Source organism: Corythoichthys intestinalis, chromosome 2, assembly GCF_030265065.1.
Source record: "Corythoichthys intestinalis isolate RoL2023-P3 chromosome 2, ASM3026506v1, whole genome shotgun sequence".
Classification (NCBI taxonomy): domain Eukaryota; kingdom Metazoa; phylum Chordata; class Actinopteri; order Syngnathiformes; family Syngnathidae; genus Corythoichthys; species Corythoichthys intestinalis.
This window is the reverse complement of record NC_080396.1, coordinates 13,849,556-13,871,957: the sequence shown is the minus strand read 5'-3', so window position 1 is coordinate 13,871,957 and position 22,402 is coordinate 13,849,556. Positions and strand designations below refer to the sequence as shown.

The 22,402-nt window shown below is 40.6% G+C and overlaps 1 protein-coding gene across 1 annotated transcript in view; it reads left to right on the top strand.

Moving 5' to 3' along the window:
- Positions 1 to 20,529, top strand: part of chrna4b (cholinergic receptor, nicotinic, alpha 4b) — an 81,600-nt gene extending 61,071 nt beyond the window's left edge. The window contains exons 5-6 of the mRNA XM_057857519.1: positions 13,492 to 14,917; positions 19,806 to 20,529. Of these exons, the coding sequence (XP_057713502.1) occupies positions 13,492 to 14,917; positions 19,806 to 19,931 (1,552 nt within the window). The 3' untranslated portion in view covers positions 19,932 to 20,529. The remainder of the gene's footprint in view (positions 1 to 13,491; positions 14,918 to 19,805) is intronic.
- The last annotated feature ends 1,873 nt before the right edge of the window (positions 20,530 to 22,402 follow it).

The window sequence follows — 22,402 nt, the reverse complement described above, 5'->3', positions numbered from 1 at the left end:
TTACACTTTATTCTAGTACGGCAAAAAAATAAAAATAAAAAACATGTTCCCCGACGTCACATGCGCCACCCCTGGCATTGCTCCGTGCCCCCCTGGGGGTGCGCGCCCCACTATTTGAGAAGTACTGTATTAACCTAATAAATCAACAAATAAGCCGCACAGGACTCTAATTCGCAGGATTCAAAATGAGGGGGAAAAGTAGCGGCTTATAGTCCAAAAATTACGATAGCTTTTCAATTACTTCCACAACCTGTATTGTCATTAGACCTTTTTTGGTCTTTGCTTGAGCTCCAAAATCTATGGGTTCCCTTCAGAACATAACCTCATCATTACACACTTTAGATCAACCATTTTAACACAAGTGACAAAGTTCACACCCTTGATGACTTTGTAAATCAATTTATCATGACCATCCTACGGTAGAATATAGTAAAGCGTTACATTGACGCAGTCGCTCAAAGTGTTTCATGCACTAACTGTTCCATCCTTGAGGCAAGCGTAATCGCATCAGCGTTATGTGTCAAAATTGCTGATTCAATTCCAACATAAGGCGTAACTGGACGAAAACAAGAAGATCCCATCGCCGTGCCAACATTCTTGTTTTGTGCCAATGTCATAAAGTACTTTGGCTGTGAGCAAGGTCATCCTTAATGGGAATGGCCATAAACAAACTTGGTACATTGCGCAAGGCAATACATTAGGCTGAAGAAGGAGATAAAATGTAATTAAATGTGTTTCAAAGCGCCTTAGATAAAATGCATCCACTGTGACTGTTATTATGAGTGAAGGGAATTCCAAATGAACGATATAACAAAGAAATTTATTAGACATGACAAGATGTGAGCAATACAATTACCAAATCGACTTGTCATTCAACGGTAAGTATATTGTGCTGTCTTCGGATTATATGACCTATGGGCTATGAAACTAATTGCACTAGACTGAGGGCCAGCTGTTCAAAAACATATGCCACTGAAATCTGACAAATTAAAATATGCTTTTTGGGGGGGTTGAGACCTGTTATCTGTCGTAATGCATCTCCCAACTCATCACCAATTTTATGTAGTGTTTTAGTTCCAGCCATCCTAACGTTTTATGAGTTGAAACTGAGGCAAAGTACATGTTTTATGTAGTATGTACACTGCTCAAAAAATAAAGGGATTACTAACATAACATTTTGTAAATCTGAATGAATGAAATATATTTACTAAATACTTTTGTTCTTTCCATAGTTGAATGTGCTGACAACTAAGTCACACCAAAAAAATCCATAAAAATCACATTTATTGTAGTTATACTCAAAATTAAATTGGAAAAACACATTACATGTTGATCACACTTTGATGTGGTGTTCTTTAAACAAGTCAAAATGAGTCTCAGTAGTGTGTGTGGCATCCGCGTGCCGGTTTGACCTCCCTACAATGGCTAGGCATCCTCTTGATGAGATGGCAGATGTTCTCCTGAGGGATCTACTCCCAGATCTGGACCAGGGCATCACTGAACTCCTAGTCAGAGGAGCAACCTGGCAGCCTGTGGGAGATTCTAGGAGACAAGTAGTTACTGCAGGAGAGCTGGACAGGGAGAAGGTCCTTAAAATCTGAGCAGGATCGGTATCCACACCTTTGTTCAAGGAGCAGGAGGAGTACTGCCAGAGCCCGACAAATGACCTCCAGCAGGCCACTGGTATAAATGTTTTGTTTGTTTGTTTGTTTGTTTATTATCCTCATCATCGGTATCATTGACAGTTACAAGATAGCATTGTGATAAGTAGGGTTGTTCCGATCATGTTTTTTTGCTCCCGATCCGATCCCGATCGTTTTAGTATCTGCCGATCCCGATATTTCCCAATCCGATTGCTTTTTTTTTTGCTCCCGATTCAATTCCAATCATTCCCGATAATTTTCCCTATCATATACATTTTGGCAATGCCAAAAAGAAAAAAATGAATAAAACTTGGACGAATATATACATTCAACATACAGTACATAAGTACTGTATTTGTTTGTTATGACAATAAATCCTCAAGATGGCATTTACATTATTAACATTCTTTCTGTGAGAGGGATCCACTGATAGAAAGACTTGTAATTCTTAAAGGATAAATGTGACTTTGTATATTGTGACTAAATATTGCCATCTAGTGTATTTGTTGAGCTTTCAGTAAATGACTGCTTAACTGTTGTGCCCAAATGCATGATGGGAATTGCACCCATGACTGTGCGTAGTGGTACCAATTGATATATCTTCTCTGCGTTGGGAAATAACATAGGGTGTTAAGAAAAAGGCAAGGCAAGGCAAGGCAAATTTATTTATATAGCACAATTCAACACAAGGCAATTCAAAGTGCTTTACATCACATGAAGATCATAAAAATCACATTTAAATCAACACAACGTAGAAACGAAGACAAAAGATCGCATTTAATCACAGAATAAAAATAAATAAATAAAATAAAAATAAAACAAAAACTACTACTAATAATAATAATTGAAATCAGCAATGGAGATAAAAACAAGAGGAATAGAAAGCAGGTAGATTGAAATATATAGACAGTTATAGATATGCAGTGCTAAACAAAAGCGTTTTTAGCCCTGATTTAAAAAAGCTAACAGTTTGAGCATACTTCAGACGTTCGGGTAACTTGTTCCAGAGGTGAGGAGCATAATAACAAAATGCTGCCTCACCCTGCTTGGTTCTTGTTCTTGGAACATGCAGAAGACCGGTTCCAGACGACCTTAGGGGTCTAGATGTCTCATAGGACTCTAACAAGTCAAGCATGTATTTTGGTCCAGGGCCATTAAGTGTTTTGTAGACGAGCAGTAGTATTTTATAGTCTATCCTTTGACTTACTGGAAGCCAGTGTAGCGATTTCAAAACTGGTGTAATGTGCTCCAGCTTCCTTGTATTTGTGAGGACTCTGGCTGCAGCATTCTGGACCAGCTGCAACTTCCTGACTGATTTTTTATCAAGACCTGTAAATATACCGTTGCAATAGTCCAATCTGCTAAAAACGAATGCATGCATAAGTTTTTCCATGTCTTGTTGAGTCAGAAGCCCCTTAATTCTGGTTATATTTTTTAGGTGGTAATAAGCGGATTTAGTGACGGACTTTAAATGGCTATCAAATTTTAGGTCTGAGTCAATAATTACGCCAAGGTTTCTGACTTGATTTGTAGCTGTAAGTGACATTGTGCTAAGTTGGCTGCTTATCTTTGACCTTTCCTTTTTTGGCCCAAAAATGATCACCTCTGTCTTCTGCACATTTAACTGGAGAAAATTCTGGCACATCCATTCATTGATTTGATGAATGCATTTGCTCAGGGTGACTAAGGGACTATAATCATGTGGGGACACAGAAATGTACAGTTGTGTGTCATCTGCCTCAAAAGATCAATTACTACCATTCTTCCCCACATTGCTTCCCACTATATTTCTAATCATAGGGAGAGGGATTTTAAGGCTTTAGCCAATTAAAAGAAGGCTCCAAAGGCTGCCAAAATTCAGTCTACTCATTTTACGCTGCCTTTTAGCTCTATATATAGGTAAAACGGCGCCATTACAGATTGAACGCGACAATGCATGAGTGGGTCGTGCAGCGCATGCGTTAATTGCGGTAAACATTTTAACGTAATAACTTTAATAAAAAATTAATTACCGCCGTTAACGGGATAAATTTGATAACCCTACCTTAAGCCTAAACCAAAGACTCTGGATAAGTGTAACATATTATGTCTGTAACGGTAAATACAATTAGAAAACGATTTAATTAAAAAATATATATACATTAAAAAAAGGCATGGCCGATGTTTTTTTGCCGATTCCGATACTTTGAAAAAGACGTGATCGGACCCTATCGATCGGGATGCCGATCGATCGGGACATCTCTAGTAGTTATACTCAAAATTAAAGTGAAAAACACATTACAGGTTGATCACACTTTGATGTGGTGTTCTTTAAACAAGTCAAAATGAGTCTCAGTAGTTTGTGTGGCATCCACGTGCCTGTTTGACCTCCCTACAATGGCTGGGCATCCTCTTGATGAGATGGCAGATGTTCTCCTGAGGGATCTCCTCCCAGATCTGGACCAGGGCATCACTGAGCTCCTAGTCTGAGGAGCAACCTGGCAGCCTGTAGGAGATTCCAGGAGACAAGTAGTTATTCCAGGAGAGCTGGACAGGGAGAAGGTCCTTAAAATCTGAGCAGGATCGGTATCCACACCTTTGTTCAAGGAGGAGCAGGAGGAGTGCTGCCAGAGCCCGACAAATGACCTCCAGCAGGCCACTGGTATGAATGTTTTGTTTGTTTGTTTGTTTGTTTGTTTGTTTGTTTGTTTGTTTGTTGTCCTCATCATCGGTATCATTGACAGTTACAAGATAGCATTGTGATAAGTAGGGTTGTTCCGATCATGTTTTTTTGCTCCTGATCCGATCCCTATCGCTTTAGTTTGAGTATCTCCCGATCCCGATATTTCCCAATCTGATTGTTTTGTTTTTTTTTGCTCCCGATTCAATTCCAATCATTCCCGATAATTTTCCCTATCATATACATTTTGGCAATGCATTAAGAAAAAAATGAATAAAACTCGACAAATATGTACTGTATGTTGAATGTATACAGTATAAGTACTGTATTTGTGTATTATGACAATAAATCCTCAAGATGGCATTTACATTATTAACATTCTTTCTGTGAGAGGGATCCACGGATAGAAAGACTTGTAATTCTTAAAGGATAAATGTGACTTTGTATATTGTGACTAAATATTGCCATCTAGTGTATTTGTTGAGCTTTCAGTAAATGATACTGTAGCCATATAACTGTTGTGCCCAAATGCATGATGGGAAGTGCACCCATGACTGTGCGTAGTGGTACCAATTGATATATCTTTTCTGCGTTGGGAAATAACATAGGGTGTTAAGAAAAAGATCAATTGCTACCTTTCATCCCCACATTGCTTCCCAAGATATTTCTAACCGCAGGCTGCCAAAAGTCACTCTACTCATTTTACGCTGCCTTTTAGCTCTATATATAGGTAAAACGGCGCCATTACAGATTGAACGCGACAATGCATGAGTGGGTCGTGCAGCGCATGCGTTAATTGCGTTAAATATTTAAACGTGACAAATTTTTTTTTAATTACTTACCGCCGGTAACGGGATAAATTTGATAACCCTACCTTAAGCCTAAACTAAAGACTATGGATGAGTGTAACATATTTTGTTACAGTAAGTTAAGTAGGGATGAGTGTAACATATTATGTTTGTAACGTTAAATACAATTAGAAAACGATTCAATTAAAATATATATATATATATATTAAAAAAAGGCATGTCCGATATTTTTTTGCCAATTCCGATATTTTGAAAATGACGTGATCGGACCCGATCGATTGGGACATCTCTACTCATTAGCGTTGAACCATTGCGGCAACTTTTCTAGTTCAACATTTATTAGCTAAGTTAGACCTATCAGGTCCTTCCCTGAACAAAAGATAACTAAGAAAACTACCATTTTTAGTTTCTGATCAAACAACTAATAACGAGCTTCATGAGGAAAACCTGAGGGCCGGACATCCTGTAGTGAGGCCCGTGCTCACTGCCAATTATCGTAGAGCTCAATTAGCATTTGGTCATAGACCACCAGAATTTGCAACTACGCCACTGGCTCTGTGCTCTTCATCAATGAAAGCAGTTTCAAGCTGAGCACATGCGACAGACGCAAAAGGGTCCGGAGATGCCATGGAGAACGTTATGCTGCCTACAACATGAAGGGAAAAGGTACCGTTCTTGCACACACCATATAATTGTTTGCATTAGTATAACACATTCATTTAACTATAGTTTAGGCAGACTTCACTCAGTGGCCTTGAACACAGTAAAGTTAATCACCTTATCGGGGCTCCTGAGGGGGAAAAGGAAAAATGGTACCATTTCTCGTAGGCACCGTCTAACTGTTTGCATTACTCGAACACACGTAATATAATCAATCAGGGAATAGTATCATTTCTCATATTCACTGTAGGACTGCACTACTCTAACACACCTAATGTAAAATAAATAGCACACCATACTTTAAAGAAACAATAGATACACAACCCCTTCTTATCACGTCAGGGTCACCAACTGTTGAAATTCGCCTCCCCAGACAAGCCGCACGGAAACAGCGACAGCTGAACAAAGTGCCGCTCTGCCGATGCTGCCTCCGCGCGCGCCAACCAGGAAGGCGGAACTTCGCGCGTTCTCTTCTTATTTTAACCCTTTGTACTGACTCCATGTTTCAAAAGTTTGAAGAACACTCACCAAAAACAGGTTGACAATTTATTCGTACATCGTGGTCAAAAACAAGGTAAAAACAGACGACGGTGTGGTGGTGGGTCAGTGATGGTCAGGGGAGGCATATCCCTGGAAGGACTCAAAGACCTCTACAGGTTAGTTAATGGCACTTTGAATGCTATTAGGTATCGGGATGAAATCCTTGGACCCATTGTCAAATGCTATGCTTGTGCAGTTGGAAATGGGTTCCTCATGGTCCATGACAATGACCAACCTCATGTGGCTGGAGTATGCAAGCAGTTCCTGCAGGAAGAAGGAATTGATAACATTGACTGGACCCTACGTTCGCCTGACCGAAATCCAATAGAACACCTCTGGGACAGAGCCAGGTTGCTCCACAGACTGTCCAGGAGCTCAGTGATGCCCTGGTCAAGATCTGGGCAAAGATCCCCCGGGACACCCTTCGTCATCTCATAAGGAGCACGCCCAGTCCTTGTAGGGAGGTCATGCAGGCACGCGGAGGCCACACACACTACTGAGCCTCATTTTTACTTGTTTAAAGGACATTACTATTGCAACGGTATATTTACGGGTCTTGATAAAAAAAATCAGTCAGGAAGCCGCAGCTAGTACAGAATGCTGCAGCCAGAGTCCTCACAAATACAAGGAAGCTGGACCACATTACACCGGTTTTGAAATCGCTACACTGGCTTCCAGTGAGTCAAAGGATAGACTATAAAATACTACTGCTCGTCTACAAAACACTTAATGGCCTTGGACCAAAATACATGCTTGATTTGTTCAATTCCTATGAGACATCTAGACCCCTAAGGGTCGTCTGGAACCGGTCTTCTGCATGTTTCAAGAACAAGAACCAAGCAGGGTGAGGCAGCATTTAGTTATTATGCTCCTCACCTCTGGAACAAGTTACCTGAACGTCTGAAGTATGCTCAAACTGTTAGGTCTTTTAAATCAGGGCTAAAAACGCTTTTGTTTAGCTCTGCATATCCATAACTGTCTATATATTTCAATCTACTTGCTTTCTATTCCTCTTGTGCTTATCTCCATTGCTGATTTCAATTATTATTAGTAGTAGTAGTTTTTGTTTTATTTTTATTTATTTATTTTCATTCTATTTGTTATTAAATGCGATTTTTATGTATAATTTTATTTCCGATTTTGATTGTCTTAAATGTGATTTTTATGATCTTCATGTGATGTAAAGCACTTTGAATTGCCTTGTGTTGGACTGTGCTATATAAATTTGCCTTGCCTTGCCATTACATCAAAGGATGCATCAGCCTGTAACAGCCTGTAATGTGTTTTTCTACTTTCGTTTTGAGTATAACTCCATCCCAAATCCAGACGTCCTTGGGTTGATACATTTGATTTTCATTGATAATTTTTGTGGGATTTTGTTTTCAGCACATACAACTATGGAAAGAACAAAGTATCTCATCAAAACATTTAATACATTCATAGCTACAATGTGTTACTTTAGTGTTCCCTATATTTTTTTAGAAGTGTATAAAAACCTCAGATGTTGTCCTTCAAGGTAATATATAATAAAGGATATAGAGTATGAGTTGCATGGCATGACTAAGCCCTGAAATGAAGTAATGTATTGTGTTCAGGTGTGGCATGGTTGGGTGGATGGGGTTTACTATGTAAAGCAGAGGTTTATTACCTTGAGACAGAAGATGAAAAAAGAGAAGGTGAGGTGCATGTCCTTGCTGTAAAACTTTGAGACGTCGTAATTCCTATTTATGGACTGTGTTCACACTTCACATACAGTAATTGTCATAATTAAATATATTATACTGAACCCTGGTGTGCACCAAAACAAGTCGAGCTAGACCACTTAAATTAGTGTTCTCGGTCAAAAATGCCCATTTGATTTGTGATGTTATCTATATTTTTTTTACTGGGTACATTTTCTTCGAGGATAAATTTGAAATGTCTAACAAGATCAGACTGCATCAAATATGCGCACCATATACAATATACAGTTGTGGTCAAAGGTTTACATACACTTGTGAAGAACATAATGTCATGGCTCGCTTGAGTTTCCAGTTATTTCTACAACTCTGATTTTTCTCCGATAGAGTGATTGGAACAGATACTTCTTTGTCACAAAAAACATTCATGAAGTTTGGTTCTTTTATGACTTTATCATGGGTTGACAGAAAAAGCGATCAAATCTGCTGGGTCAAAAATATACATACATAGATCTGAAAAAGCGAATCATTGACTTGAACAAGTCAGGAAAGTCACTTGGAGCCATTTCAAAGCAGCTGCAGGTCCCAAGAGCAACAGTGCAAACAATTGTTTGTAAGTATAAAGTACATGGCACTGTTTTGTCACTGCCACGTTCAGGAAGAAAACGCAAGCTATCACCTGCTGCTGAGAGAAAATTGGTCAGGAGGGTGAATATTCAACCGAGAATCACCAAAAAGCAGATCTGCCAAGAATTAGAAGCTGCTGGAACACAGGTGTCAGTGTCCACAGTCAAGCGTGTTTTGCATCTCCATGGACTGAGAGGCTGCCGTGCAAGAAGGAAGCCCTTGCTGCAAAAGCGGCACCTTAAGGCTCGACTGAAGTTTGCTGCTGATCACATGGACAAAGATAAGACCTTCTGGAGGAAAGTTCTGTGGTCAGACGAAACAAAAATCGAACTGTTTGGCCACAATGCCCAGCAATATGTTTGGAGGAGAAAAGGTGAGGCCTTTAACCCCAAGTACACCATGCCTACCGTCAAGCACGGTGGTGGTAGTATTACGCTGTGGGGCTGTTTTGCTGCCAATGGAACTGGTGCTTTACAGAGAGTAAATGGGATCATGAAGAAGGAGGATTACCTTCAAATTCTTCAAGATAACCTAACGTCATCAGCCCGAAGACTGGATCTTGGGTGCAGTTAGGTGTTCCAACAGGACAATGACCCCAAACACACATCAAAAGTGGTAATGGAATGGCTAAATCAGGCTAGAATTAAGGTTTTCGAATGGCCTTCCCAAAGTCCCATTGAGAACTTGTGCACAATGCTGAAGAGTGCATGTCAGAAAGCCATCAAATCTAACTGAACTGCACCAATTCTGTCAAGAGGAGTGGTCAAAGATTCAACCAGAAGCTTGTGGATGGCTACCAAAAGTGCCTAATAGAAGTGAAAATGGCCAAGGGACATGTTACCAAATATTAGCGCTGCTGTATGTATATTTTTGACCCAGCAGATTTGATCACTTTTCTCTATTCATCCATAATAAAGTCACAAAAGAACCAAACTTCATGAATGTTTTTGTGACAAAGAAGTATCTGTTCCAATCACTCTATCAGAGAAAAATCAGAGTTGTAGAAATAACTGGAAACTCAAGAGAGCCATGACATTATGTTCTTCACAAGTGTATGTAAACTTTTGACCACAACTGTACGTGTTTTGACGTCATAATTCTCGTCCAGACAACAGTAGTGTACTACACCTGTGAAACTAAAAGTTAACTTCTATGATCAAGTGCGAATGCTATCGTGGCCAAAGATATGATCGAGTGTTGAAACATTAATGAAGAGAAAAAGAAATCAGAAACAAGTTCCGCGGTCTGTTTGTGGCATGTATGTTTGTTTTTGTTCTACCGTTCACATTTCATGTTGGTTGAATGTCCCAGTCTACCAAAAGTTGCAATACAAATTAAGTGTGCTTATTCGAATTGCTCAAATTCAATGTTTCCCGACCTTTATGAAGCCAAGGCATATTATCTTACATTTGAAAACGCAAACGTTATTTTGTAACAGTGTTGTTTTCGTCAATGATGACTATAACAAAAATATTTCGTCAACTAATTTTTTTTCATGACGATAAGACGATAACGAGCTAAAAACGTGTTTTGGGAGACTAAAACAACTAAACTAATGCCAGTTTCCGTCTGACAAGACAAGAACGAGACGAAAATGCACAATAGTTTTCGTCACATGTTCACAATGTGTGACATTTTATGCGTACTTAGCCTGCATCGTAGCAGTGTCTGGTTGTGTCACTCATGTGACATGCTGCTGCTCTCCAGTCTCCAGGCTTGCACACACCCACACATGGTAAGATTTATTTTATTTTCTTGGCCAGATAGAATAAGCAATTTTGCTTTAGCCTCTGAAGGTCTGTGTTGAGTGATCATCACACACTAAATGTAACTCGTACTGTTAGCATTAGGTTAATGCTAATGGTGAGCGTCCTCCTAAACTCTATTTTTTTTTTTTTTTACATACAGTTCGCGGCGTACAATTACTTGAAAATAATGTACTGATTTCCTGCTGAGTGTGTATTATCACAAAGTTGGCGTCGTCCTTGTAGACGCTACAATATGTGCTCGACTGTCAATGTTCATTTGAAACAGTTGGAAACTTATTTATCTTTTTAGAGTGATTTTTTTTTCTTTCTTATTTTACCGAAAATCGTCGACTAAAACTAGACGAAATTAGTCTTGCATTTTCTTCAACAAAAACTGGACGAAGACAAACAAATTTTGAGATGACTAATATATGACTAAGACTAATAAGTATTATCGTCCAAAAGATGAAGACTAAGACAAAAATGAAAAGAGCTGCCAAAAACAACACTGTTTTGAAACTTCTGTCAGAAAGAGTGTTAACCATTATTTTCGGAATATGAAATGCTACTGTCCCTCCATTTTAAAACTGCGTCTTATAGTCCAGTTTGGCTAATGTATGGATTTTTATGGGTTAATTAGCTGCATGTCATTTGTATATAGCCCATAACAAAATGCAGTTATCTGTTGCTTATATTTCAGTACGGTTTACAATAAACTGTTTATATGAAAAAAATACAGGTTTGTTGTAAAATTTGGTGGTTGTGGCTTATAATTAGTTGTGCCTAATTTATGGTCCAAAATTACATGTCATTAAACATCCCTGGGATGATGGCAAGGGTGTTAATCGATCTGGATTGATATATCCAATTGATAGGTACAAACAAATCAAAATCGATCAAGATTTTTAAAAAATGTCAGATAATGATTTTTTAATCGATATCCAGATATTGTCCAACTCCAAAAATCCGAAACTGATACACTAGAGGCGGTGTCTGGGCTTAACATATTATGGCTAATTGTTTTGTGATGCTCCACTGAAAGCTTTTATAATGATGAATGTAACAACTTCATGGTTTTCCAAATACAGGTAGTCCCCGGTTGACAAGCAATTTCCGTTCCTGTGCTAGCGATGTAACCCGGATTTTCGCATAAATCGGAATTAACCCTTTGAATAAATCAAAAACCATCTGAATTAAGAAAAAAAAAAACTATTCAAAAACATGTGTTATACAGTACATCATTGTACTGTCCTCGCCAAGACGTTGGAGCTAAGTCCTAGCTAGACAGTGAGCTAAGCTCCGAAATGACGATGTCAGACGTCCGTGTGGTTGGCTGAATTTATTCAACTGCTCATGACATCAACACTTACAGAATAAAACTAAAATAAAATGAAATTAAATCAGTCTCATCTTTAATAACAGAAAATCAAAATTTGGGTTTACAAGTAGCTCCTATACAGCAAAAACAAACAATTAGCATGTATCAGTAAGCGTCCGCTCATCATCAAAAACAATCACATAAACTCGCCCCGAATATTCGACCACAATTGAAAACGCACAATAAACATTATAAAGGATGTTATATACTATACACCAACTCTGGATGCTTCACAAGCAACAAATGTGTGCTCAGGCTGTCACCGCTGTCACTCGGCTGCTCTGTGTGTACGTGTTTGGACTGTGGAGTGGATGGGCGCGTCCGGCACATGCGTTTGCTTTCTGTTCTACGCTTCCTGCACCAAAATAAAAGCATGCATCACAAAAAAGTCATCATTTAAAAAAAAAAAAAAAAAAAAAATTGGAAGTCAAAATTGCGTAAGTCCGGTCGGTCCATTTTAACCCGAGGACCACCTGTAAACATTCTGTGAAAAATAACTGAATTTCGGGTAAAATGTGCCTAAATGTGCCACCACTTTGTTAATATCAAAATAGTACAAACATCATTTTTTTGGATCGAGTGCAAGTGCCAAAAAGGCACTGCCATATCACATATGGCTCACCCAGTGCTTCTCACATAATAAATCCCGAGCTTCTTAGTTTGGACACATCTAATGGTCAATAAGTATAACAGTTGTGCTAAGCTGTGACCAGCCCTTGTACAAAGGCAGAAGGCATTCACTTTGAAGGCAACATGTATTGGCCCAAAACCGATCATGAAAAACTGATCTTTATATTACCCGACATCATTTTTAAAAAGTTTTTATCGGACAACCCGATGAAAAACATTAATTTACATGGATATTTTTTAAATATGCTTTTTTTTTAAGAACTTTTTATTTACGTTACATTACCATACTGGGCCGAAAATAAGACGGCCCTGATTATAAGACGACCCCCTCTTTTTCAAGACTCAAGTTTGAAAAAAGACTTTTTGAACACCAAATTATTTTTTATACTGAAAATAATTACAGTACATCCTAAACAAATTATTATAACAATAAATTTGAGAGAAAAAGCATCTTATTTTGCTCCATTCAAATCTTAATATCTGAACATTTAAATATGTAAACTAAAGTGCAATCACATTTGTAAATGAATGGCTTCTGGTTTTTGAAATGCAAATAAACCAATCTATTGTAATAAAACAACAAAATTGCAATAACTGCATTAACCATCAAGTGAAGTCTAACTGTAACTGCAGTCTTGAAACAAATCTGAATAAGGAAAAACATTGATAAAATAAATTGATAAGATAAAATAATGCAAACTGGTTAAACTTGGGAGTAGCTGAGATCTGTCATGACAGAACATCGCTTCAATGATATCTGGCGCCATCTAGCATCGTGAATGCGGAGAGTAGCTGAGATCTGTCATGACAGAACATCGCTTCAATGATATCTGGCGCCATCTAGCATCGTGAATGGGTATAATGTCTAGACCGCGAATATATGACAACCCCGTCTTCTTCAATCTAATTTCAATGCAAAAAACACTGTCTTATATTCGGGCCAATACGGTACTTTGTAATATCGGCAAATATATAATTTTCCAAGGAATCACTATCGTAACTGGTGATTTATAGATGGATAGCATCGTTAAAAAGTGAAATTGAGCTCGTCATAGTCTGTCACGGCACATTGGATGTATGTGGATCACTGCACTAATTTCTCTATTACTCATCTACAGTGCTGATGGTGACTTTGCGGTAACCCACCTCACTAAGGCCCACCTGTTCCATGATGGACGGATAAAGTGGATGCCACCAGCCATCTACAAGTCTTCGTGCAGTATCGATGTCACCTTTTTTCCCTTTGACCAACAAAGCTGCAAGATGAAGTTTGGTTCATGGACCTATGATCGAGCCAAGATTGACCTTATCAGCATGGCCAGTGATGTGGACCAGATGGACTACTGGGAGAGCGGCGAGTGGGTTATAATGAATGCAGTGGGAAAGTACAACACCAAAAAGTACGAGTGCTGCACCGAGATATACGCGGACATCACGTACTACTTCATCATCCGCAGGCTTCCGTTGTTCTACACCATTAATCTTATCATTCCCTGTCTACTTATCTCCTGTTTGACTGTGCTGGTGTTTTATTTACCGTCGCAATGTGGAGAGAAGATCACCTTGTGTATTTCTGTTTTGTTGTCGCTAACTGTATTCTTGCTGTTGATCACAGAGATAATACCATCCACATCGCTAGTGATTCCACTCATTGGTGAATATCTGCTGTTTACCATGGTCTTTGTTACGCTTTCAATTATAATTACCGTCTTCGTTTTGAACGTACACCACCGATCACCTCAAACCCACGGAATGCCACATTGGGTGCGAAGGGTATTTTTGGACATGGTGCCCCGGGTCCTCTTCATGAAGCGACCCCCCGGCACGGCCAAGCAACACTGCAAGAAGTTGATCGAGATGATGCATCGGCCAACCATGATATCAGCAACGGGCAACTCCCAGAGCTTTTGGATGGGTTTAGAAACAGGCCTGACCCAAATAGGACAAGTTGAGAAGACACTCCCAAAAACACCAACCGACAGCCCAAACATCCGCGTCTGCTCTCCTTCTCCTCCCTCCTCGCCTATCAAAGAACTCAACCAGGAGGAACCCCCAGTTAAGGCCAGCATTTTCTACCAATCACCTACTAAACAGTATTCAGGTCTTCAACGAGGACACAACCCCTCAACCTTGTCCTCTTCTCAGCTTTCTTTACCCCCGACTTTGGCTCTCGGACCCCTCCGCCACATTTCCAAGAATAGTGCAAATAAGCTGTCCTCAAATGGCCGCTCACTCAGCGTTGAACAAATGTGCGACCTGCAGCGGGAGCTTCCTTTGAGGGCCACACAACGATGTCACTCGAGCAGCTTCGAGTATTGCAGCCTGCACAACGAAGGCCCAGAGAAAAGGAGCGGGAGTGTAGACCGAGCCAAACAACAAGCCCCAAAAAACTGCTTCACAGAAAACCTCAAAGCTGATTACACTAAAGATGCTAGAGGCCAACAAGAGGCTGTGATTCACCGCATCACTCCAGCTATGCAACGAGCCATTGAGGGAGTTCAATATATAGCTGATCATCTCAGGGCGGAGGACGACGACTTCTCAGTAAGTTGATAGAAATGTTACCCTTGTAAAAGAGTTTATTGTACCGTTTCCAAAGTATCTGTATTACAGGGGTGTTCAAACAGGGGCCGCAGCAAATTATTAAAATATAATCGAATGTAGGCCACACAACAAGCTTGAGTTCAACCTACATTCTGCTACACTTCTCAGATTTAACACTAGATGGAGCTAGTCACTTAAAAAGTGCCTCCACATTAGCTGAGAGGTCAAAACCTGACAACACTTTGAAATCAATGTAGGAAACTATGTTGAACTTCAGTATTTTGTTTTAATTAACGTAAATGTTCTCGTATCATGAATGTGTTTTCTCCATGAGAAATAATTGAACTCCAGTTAATGCGTGCCTTGAATAATAATTCAAGACATAATTTTTAGGGATAATAATCTATCCATCCATCCATTACCTACCGCCTAATCCGGGTTATAGGTCGCGGGGGCAGCAGCTATAGCAGGGAAGCCCTCCCTCTCTCCAGCTACTTCAACCATCTCCTCCGGCGGGATCCCAAGGCGTTCCCAGGCCAGCCGAGAGACGTAGTCTCTCAACCGTGTCCAGGGTCGTCCCCGGGGTCTCCCGTGGGTAGGACATGCCCGGAACACCTCTCCAGGGAGGTGTCCACAAGGCATCCGAATCAGCGGAGGAAACTCATTTTGGCTGCTTCTATCAGGGATCTTGTTCTTTCGGTCGCAACCCACAGCTCGTGACCATAGGTGAGAGTAGGAAAATAGATTGACTGGTAAATTGAGAGCTTCATCTTTCGGCTCAGCTCCTTCTTCACCACTATGGACAGGTGCAGACTCCAAATCGCTGGAGACGCTGCACGGATCTGCCTGTCAATCTCCTGCTACTTCCTACCCTCACTCGTGAACAAGACCCCAGGATACTTGAACTCTTCCACATGGGGCAGGATCTCATCCCCAACATGGACAGGGCATGCCATACTTTTCCAACTGAGGACCATGGTCTCCGATTTGGAAGTGCCGATCTTCATTCCATCCACTTCACACTCGGCTGCGAACCGTTCCAGTGAGAGTTGGAGGTCACGGCTTGTTGAAGCCAACAGCACCACATCATCTGCAAAAAGTAGAAATGCAATGCTAAGGCCTCCTCAACGCTTTGGCTGTGCCTATAAATTCTGTCCATAAAAATTATGAACAGAATCGGTGGCGAAGGGCAAACTTGTCGGAGTCCAGCCCTCACTGGGAATGAATGACTTACTGCCGCAATGTAGACCAAACTCTTACACCGGTCGTACAGGGACCGAACAGCCTTTACCGAGGGGCTCAGTACCCCGCACTCCCGAAGCACCCCCCAAAGGACTTCCCGAGGGACACGGTCGAACGCCGTCTTCAAATCCACATACACATGCGCCAATGGGGATGACGTGGCTCAGTGGTAGTGTAGTTGTTCCCTCACCCAGAGGTCGTGGGTTCGATTCTCCCCCCTGATGAACTCGTCTAAGTATCCTTGAGCAAGATACTAACCCCCACGTTGGTTCTCGTGCTGCGTCACCAATCCGTAGATGAGGAGAGAGTGTATAGCACTTTGAGGCCCTTAAAACGGTGGAAAGGCGCTATACAAGTGTCACACCATTTACCATCCACCCTCGAGGACCCAGCTGAGGGTATAGAGCTGGTCTACTGTTCCACAGGACGAAAACCACACTTCTCTTCCTGAATCTGAGAAAGAAAAAAGAAATTAGAAGTATAAATACAATGCTATTCATATGCAAGCACTTACCATGAGGGCTGGCAGCCGAGCTTACTCTTTGAAAACTTCGCTAACGTGACACTCTTAATGTTTTCGTATTATTTATTGTTTTGTTTCAATTCCAGGCGTTCTTTTCTTTTTATCACCACTTTCTTTGGTCACTGTATTCCTGTGTAACATGGTTAATGTTGACTTGTAAGTACAATTGTTTTGGATGCACTTGGATACAAAATTAGACTTGATTAGACTAGATTTTTTTTCTTATTACGATGCTCGTATGAGGTGGCACAGTGACTGAGTGGTTAGCACGTCCACCTCACAGTTCTGAGCTCAAGGGTTCAATCCCGGGCTCCGGCCTTTCGTGTTTGGAGTTTGCATGTTCTCCCGGTGCCTGCGGGGGTTTTCTCTGGGGACTCCGGTTTCCTCCCACATCCCAAAAACATGCGTAGGATGATTGAACACTCTGAATTGTCCGTAATTGTCCGTGCGTGAATGGTTGTATGTCTCATTGTGCCCTGCGATTGGATGGCAACCAGTTCAGGATGTACCCTGCCTACTGCCTGTAGTTAGCTGGGATATGCTCCAGCACCCCCACGACCCTCGTGAGGAAAAGCGGCATGGAATATGAATGAACGATGCTCGTATTGAGAAAAACTCATGAAGTGAGGCGCTCGCACCATGAGTGTCCATTGTATATTTTGGATTATCCTTATACCTTTATTGCTTTTAGTCCTAATTTATTCACTTACATTGACAGTCATAGACATCCAATCAAATTTGACTGGGGGGCTGGCCCTCTCAGTCAAAATGGATTGGATGTCTATCACCACCAATGGCAGCCAATGAGTTAATAATTGACTCGTTAATTAATAAAATACAGTGCCTTGCAAAAGTATTCGGCCCCCTTGAATTTTGCAACCTTTCGCCACATTTCAGGCTTCAAACATAAAGATATGAAATTTTATTTTTTTGTCAAGAATCAACAACAAGTGGGACACAATCGTGAAGTGGAACATTTATTGGATAATTAAAACTTTTTTGACAAATAAAAAACTGAAAAGTGGGGCGTGCAATATTATTCGGCCCCTTTACTTTCAGTGCAGCAAACTCACTCCAGAAGTTCAGTCAGGATCTCTGAATGATCCAATGTTGTCCTAAATGACCGATGATGATAAATAGAATCCACCTGTGTGTAATCAAGTCTCCGTATAAATGCACCTGCTCTGTGATAGTCTCAGGGTTCTGTTTAAAGGGCAGAGAGCATTATGAAAACCAAGGAACACACCAGGCAGGTCCGAGATACTGTTGTGGAGAAGTTTAAAGCCGGATTTGGATACAAAAAGATTTCCCAAGCTTTAAACATCTCAAGGAGCACTGTGCAAGCCATCATATTGAAAATGGAAGGCGCATCAGACCACTGCAAATCTACCAAGACCCGGCCGTCCTTCCAAACTTTCTTCTCAAACAAGGAGAAAACTGATCAGAGATGCAGCCAAGAGGCCCATGATCACTCTGGATGAACTGCAGAGATCTTCAGCTGAGGTGGGAGAGTCTGTCCATAGGACAACAATCAGTCGTACACTGCACAAATCTGGCCTTTATGGAAGAGTGGCAAGAAGAAAGCCATTTCTCAAAGATATCCATAAAAAGTCTCGTTTAAAGTTTGCCACAAGCCACCTGGGAGACACACCAAACATGTGGAAGAAGGTGCTCTGGTCAGATGAAACCAAAATTGAACTTTTTGGCCACAATGCAAAACGATATGTTTGGCGTAAAAGCAACACAGCTCATCACCCTGAACACACCATCCCCACTGTCAAACATGGTGGTGGCAGCATCATGGTTTGGGCCTGCTTTTCTTCAGCAGGGACAGGGAAGATGGTTAAAATTGACGGGAAGATGGATGCAGCCAAATACAGGAACATTCTGGAAGAAAACCTGTTGGTATCTGCACAAGACCTGAGACTGGGACGGAGATTTATCTTCCAACAGGACAATGATCCAAAACATAAAGCCAAATCTACAATAGAATGGTTAAAAAATAAACGTATCCAGGTGTTAGAATGGCCAAGTCAAAGTCCAGACCTGAATCCAATCGAGAATATGTGGAAAGAGCTGAAGACTGCTGTTCACAAACACTCTCCATCCAACCTCACTGAGCTCGAGCTGTTTTGCAAGGAAGAATGGGCAAGAATGTCAGTCTCTCGATGTGCAAAACTGATAGAAACATACCCCAAGCGACTTGCAGCTGTAATTGGAGCAAAAGGTGGCGCTACAAAGTATTAACGCAAGGGGGCTGAATAATTTTGCACGCCCCACTTTTCAGTTTTTTATTTGTCAAAAAAGTTTAAATTATCCAATAAATTTTGTTCCACTTCACGATTCTGTCCCACTTGTTGTTGATTCTTGACAAAAAATTAAAATTTTATATCTTTATGTTTGAAGCCTGAAATGTGGCGAAAGGTTGCAAGGTTCAAGGGGGCTGAATACTTTTGCAAGGCACTGTATATACATTTTAAAAACCTGATCTTTTTACCCGATTCCGATCTTCTGTTCAACAAAGGAAAGTGGTAGGATTCGCATCATTTGATTTTTTTTATTTTTCTGAAAACTGCCCTCGGAGAAAAATGTTTTGGACACCCCTGTTCTATAATATCACGTTGTAGTTACAGGAAGGACATATGATTTATATGGGGTTAATATCAGAAATATATGTGTACAGTACTGCCTTGAAATATGATTGACCTGATTTATGAGTTTTCTTGACACAACAAACATTGCAAACGTCAATGTTTTCGACTATTATCCGAACATTTCAAGGTGAATGTGCTCCAATCATAATCACAATCATAAACATGAGTTATCAGATATTCAATGGTATTTTGTTCTAATCGCTTGAAGGCCACCACTGCAGTTGCATTTTCAAGTTTGACATTTAATTGTTAGTGTTAGAACTTTATGAAATTTAAAAAAAACTCAACTTGGGTAATTCAACCTTGAATTTTTCATAAATGAGGACAAGACTGAATGGCATTTCAGAAGTGGCTGCGCTAATGAAAAAAAATCCACTGAGGAACCATTCAAGGTTGAAAACTGACAACCGACTTGAAATTTGGTGTTTTAGATTAAGTGTTCTCTCTTGTTGTTTCCCCTATCCACTAGGTGAAAGAGGACTGGAAGTACGTCGCCATGGTCATTGACAGGATTTTCCTCTGGATGTTTGTACTGGTGTGTATATTGGGATCAGTAGGACTCTTTCTTCCTCCCTGGCTGGCTGGAATGATCTGAAATCTGATTGCTCAACAAAAGAGAAGATGATTATTTACCTGTTCTGGTCTTTTTTTTCTCCAAAAGGAGCTTCGAGTGTTTTGTCCCAGATTAACATAAAGGTTACGAACAAGGTGGAATGTCTATCATTTACTGGGAGTACATAAATTTTTTATGGGGCAGTGAAAACATCCCTTTGTACTTCTCCGTTTCGACATTGAGCTTCACATCTCAAACTCTCTAACTAAAATGTCACTCAGTGCAGTGCAGATCTCTTCCAAGGTTGAACAATTTTAAATTCTATTAGCTACGTGGACGCAGAATCCCTTGTAGTCGCCATTGTTATTGACATTCATTCATTAATCACTGAGAAAGCAAGGTAAATGTGCAATTACCAATGTTTATAATCAATCAATAATCAACTAAATTAAGAATTGTGGGGAATTGTGCAGCGTTGATTGTTCATTATTCTTCTCCTGAAATAATTGAGGCAAAACTGAGTGCAGTGTTTGGCTGCAATCAGCAGGGGTGCTGTTTTCAAGTCTTAATTATTCAAGGTCAGGGCGGGCCCTGGACATAGGCGAGCCAGGAGGTTGCCGAGGGTGCCATTTTGTGGCGGGGGCGCCAAATTGCTTTGGGCGGGAAAAAAATACCTGAAAAAAAATCCTCACATTATGTTTCCAGTACATTTTCTAACATATCAAGTATATTTGAATAAGGTACATGTGCAAAATATATGCTGTTTCCAACCTGCATTGTATTAGCCACCTGCTATTTTGTGGCACAAATGAGGCAGGGAGGAACAGTCCACGCTTACAATATGTAAGCAGATCAACTTCACGAAAAAGGACATACAATGGCAGGTGATTAAATCAAAGGTCATTGAAACTCAAAACAAAACTAAAATTATCACATAACAACAAACTAAATAACATAACTCTCAATTGATGAAACAACTGGAACGCTAACTAAATGAATAATTAGCACAGAACATGAAGTTTAAATGTTATTTTCAACTGTTGTGCTGCAATGCATGCTGGGAGGCATGAGGCGTTTTGTATGACAAAAGTGTTGACAGCAGGTGGCAAAAGAGGTTGTGTGTCGCTCCCAAGGGAATCGAGAGCACATTAAGCAGTGATAGCCAAATGAAGCTTCTTGAAGCAATGAAGCTTTGCAGCCAATTGATTCAAAGCTTCATGGTGGTTCATATGCTCTATGGCGCTATAAAGTGGTCATGGAACCCAAGAGGCAAACAGTATTGAGAATTCTATGACTATTTGTTTAAGAAAATGATGTGAATGTGTTTTTGTTACTGTATGAACAAAATGGAACAAGTGCTATAAGGAAAATTTGCTATTCATTGATACAGTTAGTCCCCTGGTTACGACGTACTTGATTTTCGTGATATCGACTTTACAATGCTGGAGTTTCATCCACCATTTTGTCTCCAGTCCTTTTTTTTTTTTTTTTTTTAGTCGCATAAACAGTGTGTGCATCGGCACTGCCCTCACGATTCGATTCGAGTATGACTCATAGGGCCACGATTCGGTTCAGAGGGTCATGATTCGATTCGGCAATGCATCGCGATGCATTAAAGCCTGGGATGCATTAAAATTCTAAAGCAAAGCATTTTTTTCGTGAATCATGAGGCAACACAAGCGGTCAGACATTAAACAACTTTTTATTGGCTCTTGTGTCACTCCTGTGGCCTATACTACGAAGCCGGTTTTCTGGCTTAGCAGGGTAACTTCGAGAGTAACTTTATCACGTGCGACGTAAGTTTGCGGCTATGCGAGACTACGAAAGGTGGATATGTTGGAACCGAGAAGTGTTGCCATGGCAACACACGCCACACACCAAACCTGGTCGTGTCAGAGTTAGATCTTGCTTAACATCAGGATTCCAATTAACCACGCTCTATTTAAACAGCACTCCTCCGCGGACGTGTCCTCCTGACAATGACAGCGTACTTGGACGACCCATACGACATTGGCGCGCGGATTGTGAGGGGCTCTCTCCGGAGGGCACGGGTATTTCGGGACCGCCAGAATCCGCTGGCGTACCCGGAAGATGTTCTCCATGAAAGATATAGATTTTCAGCTGAGGGAATTCTTTACCTGTGCCCACTGATCTAGGCAGACGTCACTAATGTAACCCGCTGAGTCAGGCCCTCACAACCGCGCAGCTTGTGTGCCTGTCCGTGCGCTCTTTTGCTAGGGACAATATATGTATTCCATCTGTGATGCTGAATACCTGCGTAAGAACACTGTATGCCGTGCGATTCGGAGTGGGGTATGGAAACGCTTCAAATTGATTGTTAAAATCGCTGAATGTAAACGAATGCGGAACATTGCTCTCATACAAGAAATATATTTAACGAACTTTCCAGCGTTATTTCGTTGTGTAAATGCAGTTATAATAATCATAGAAAAATGTAGACTATTTAAACATTGAGAAAACTTGCGTTTTTTTCTGCCAACTCGAAGAGATTA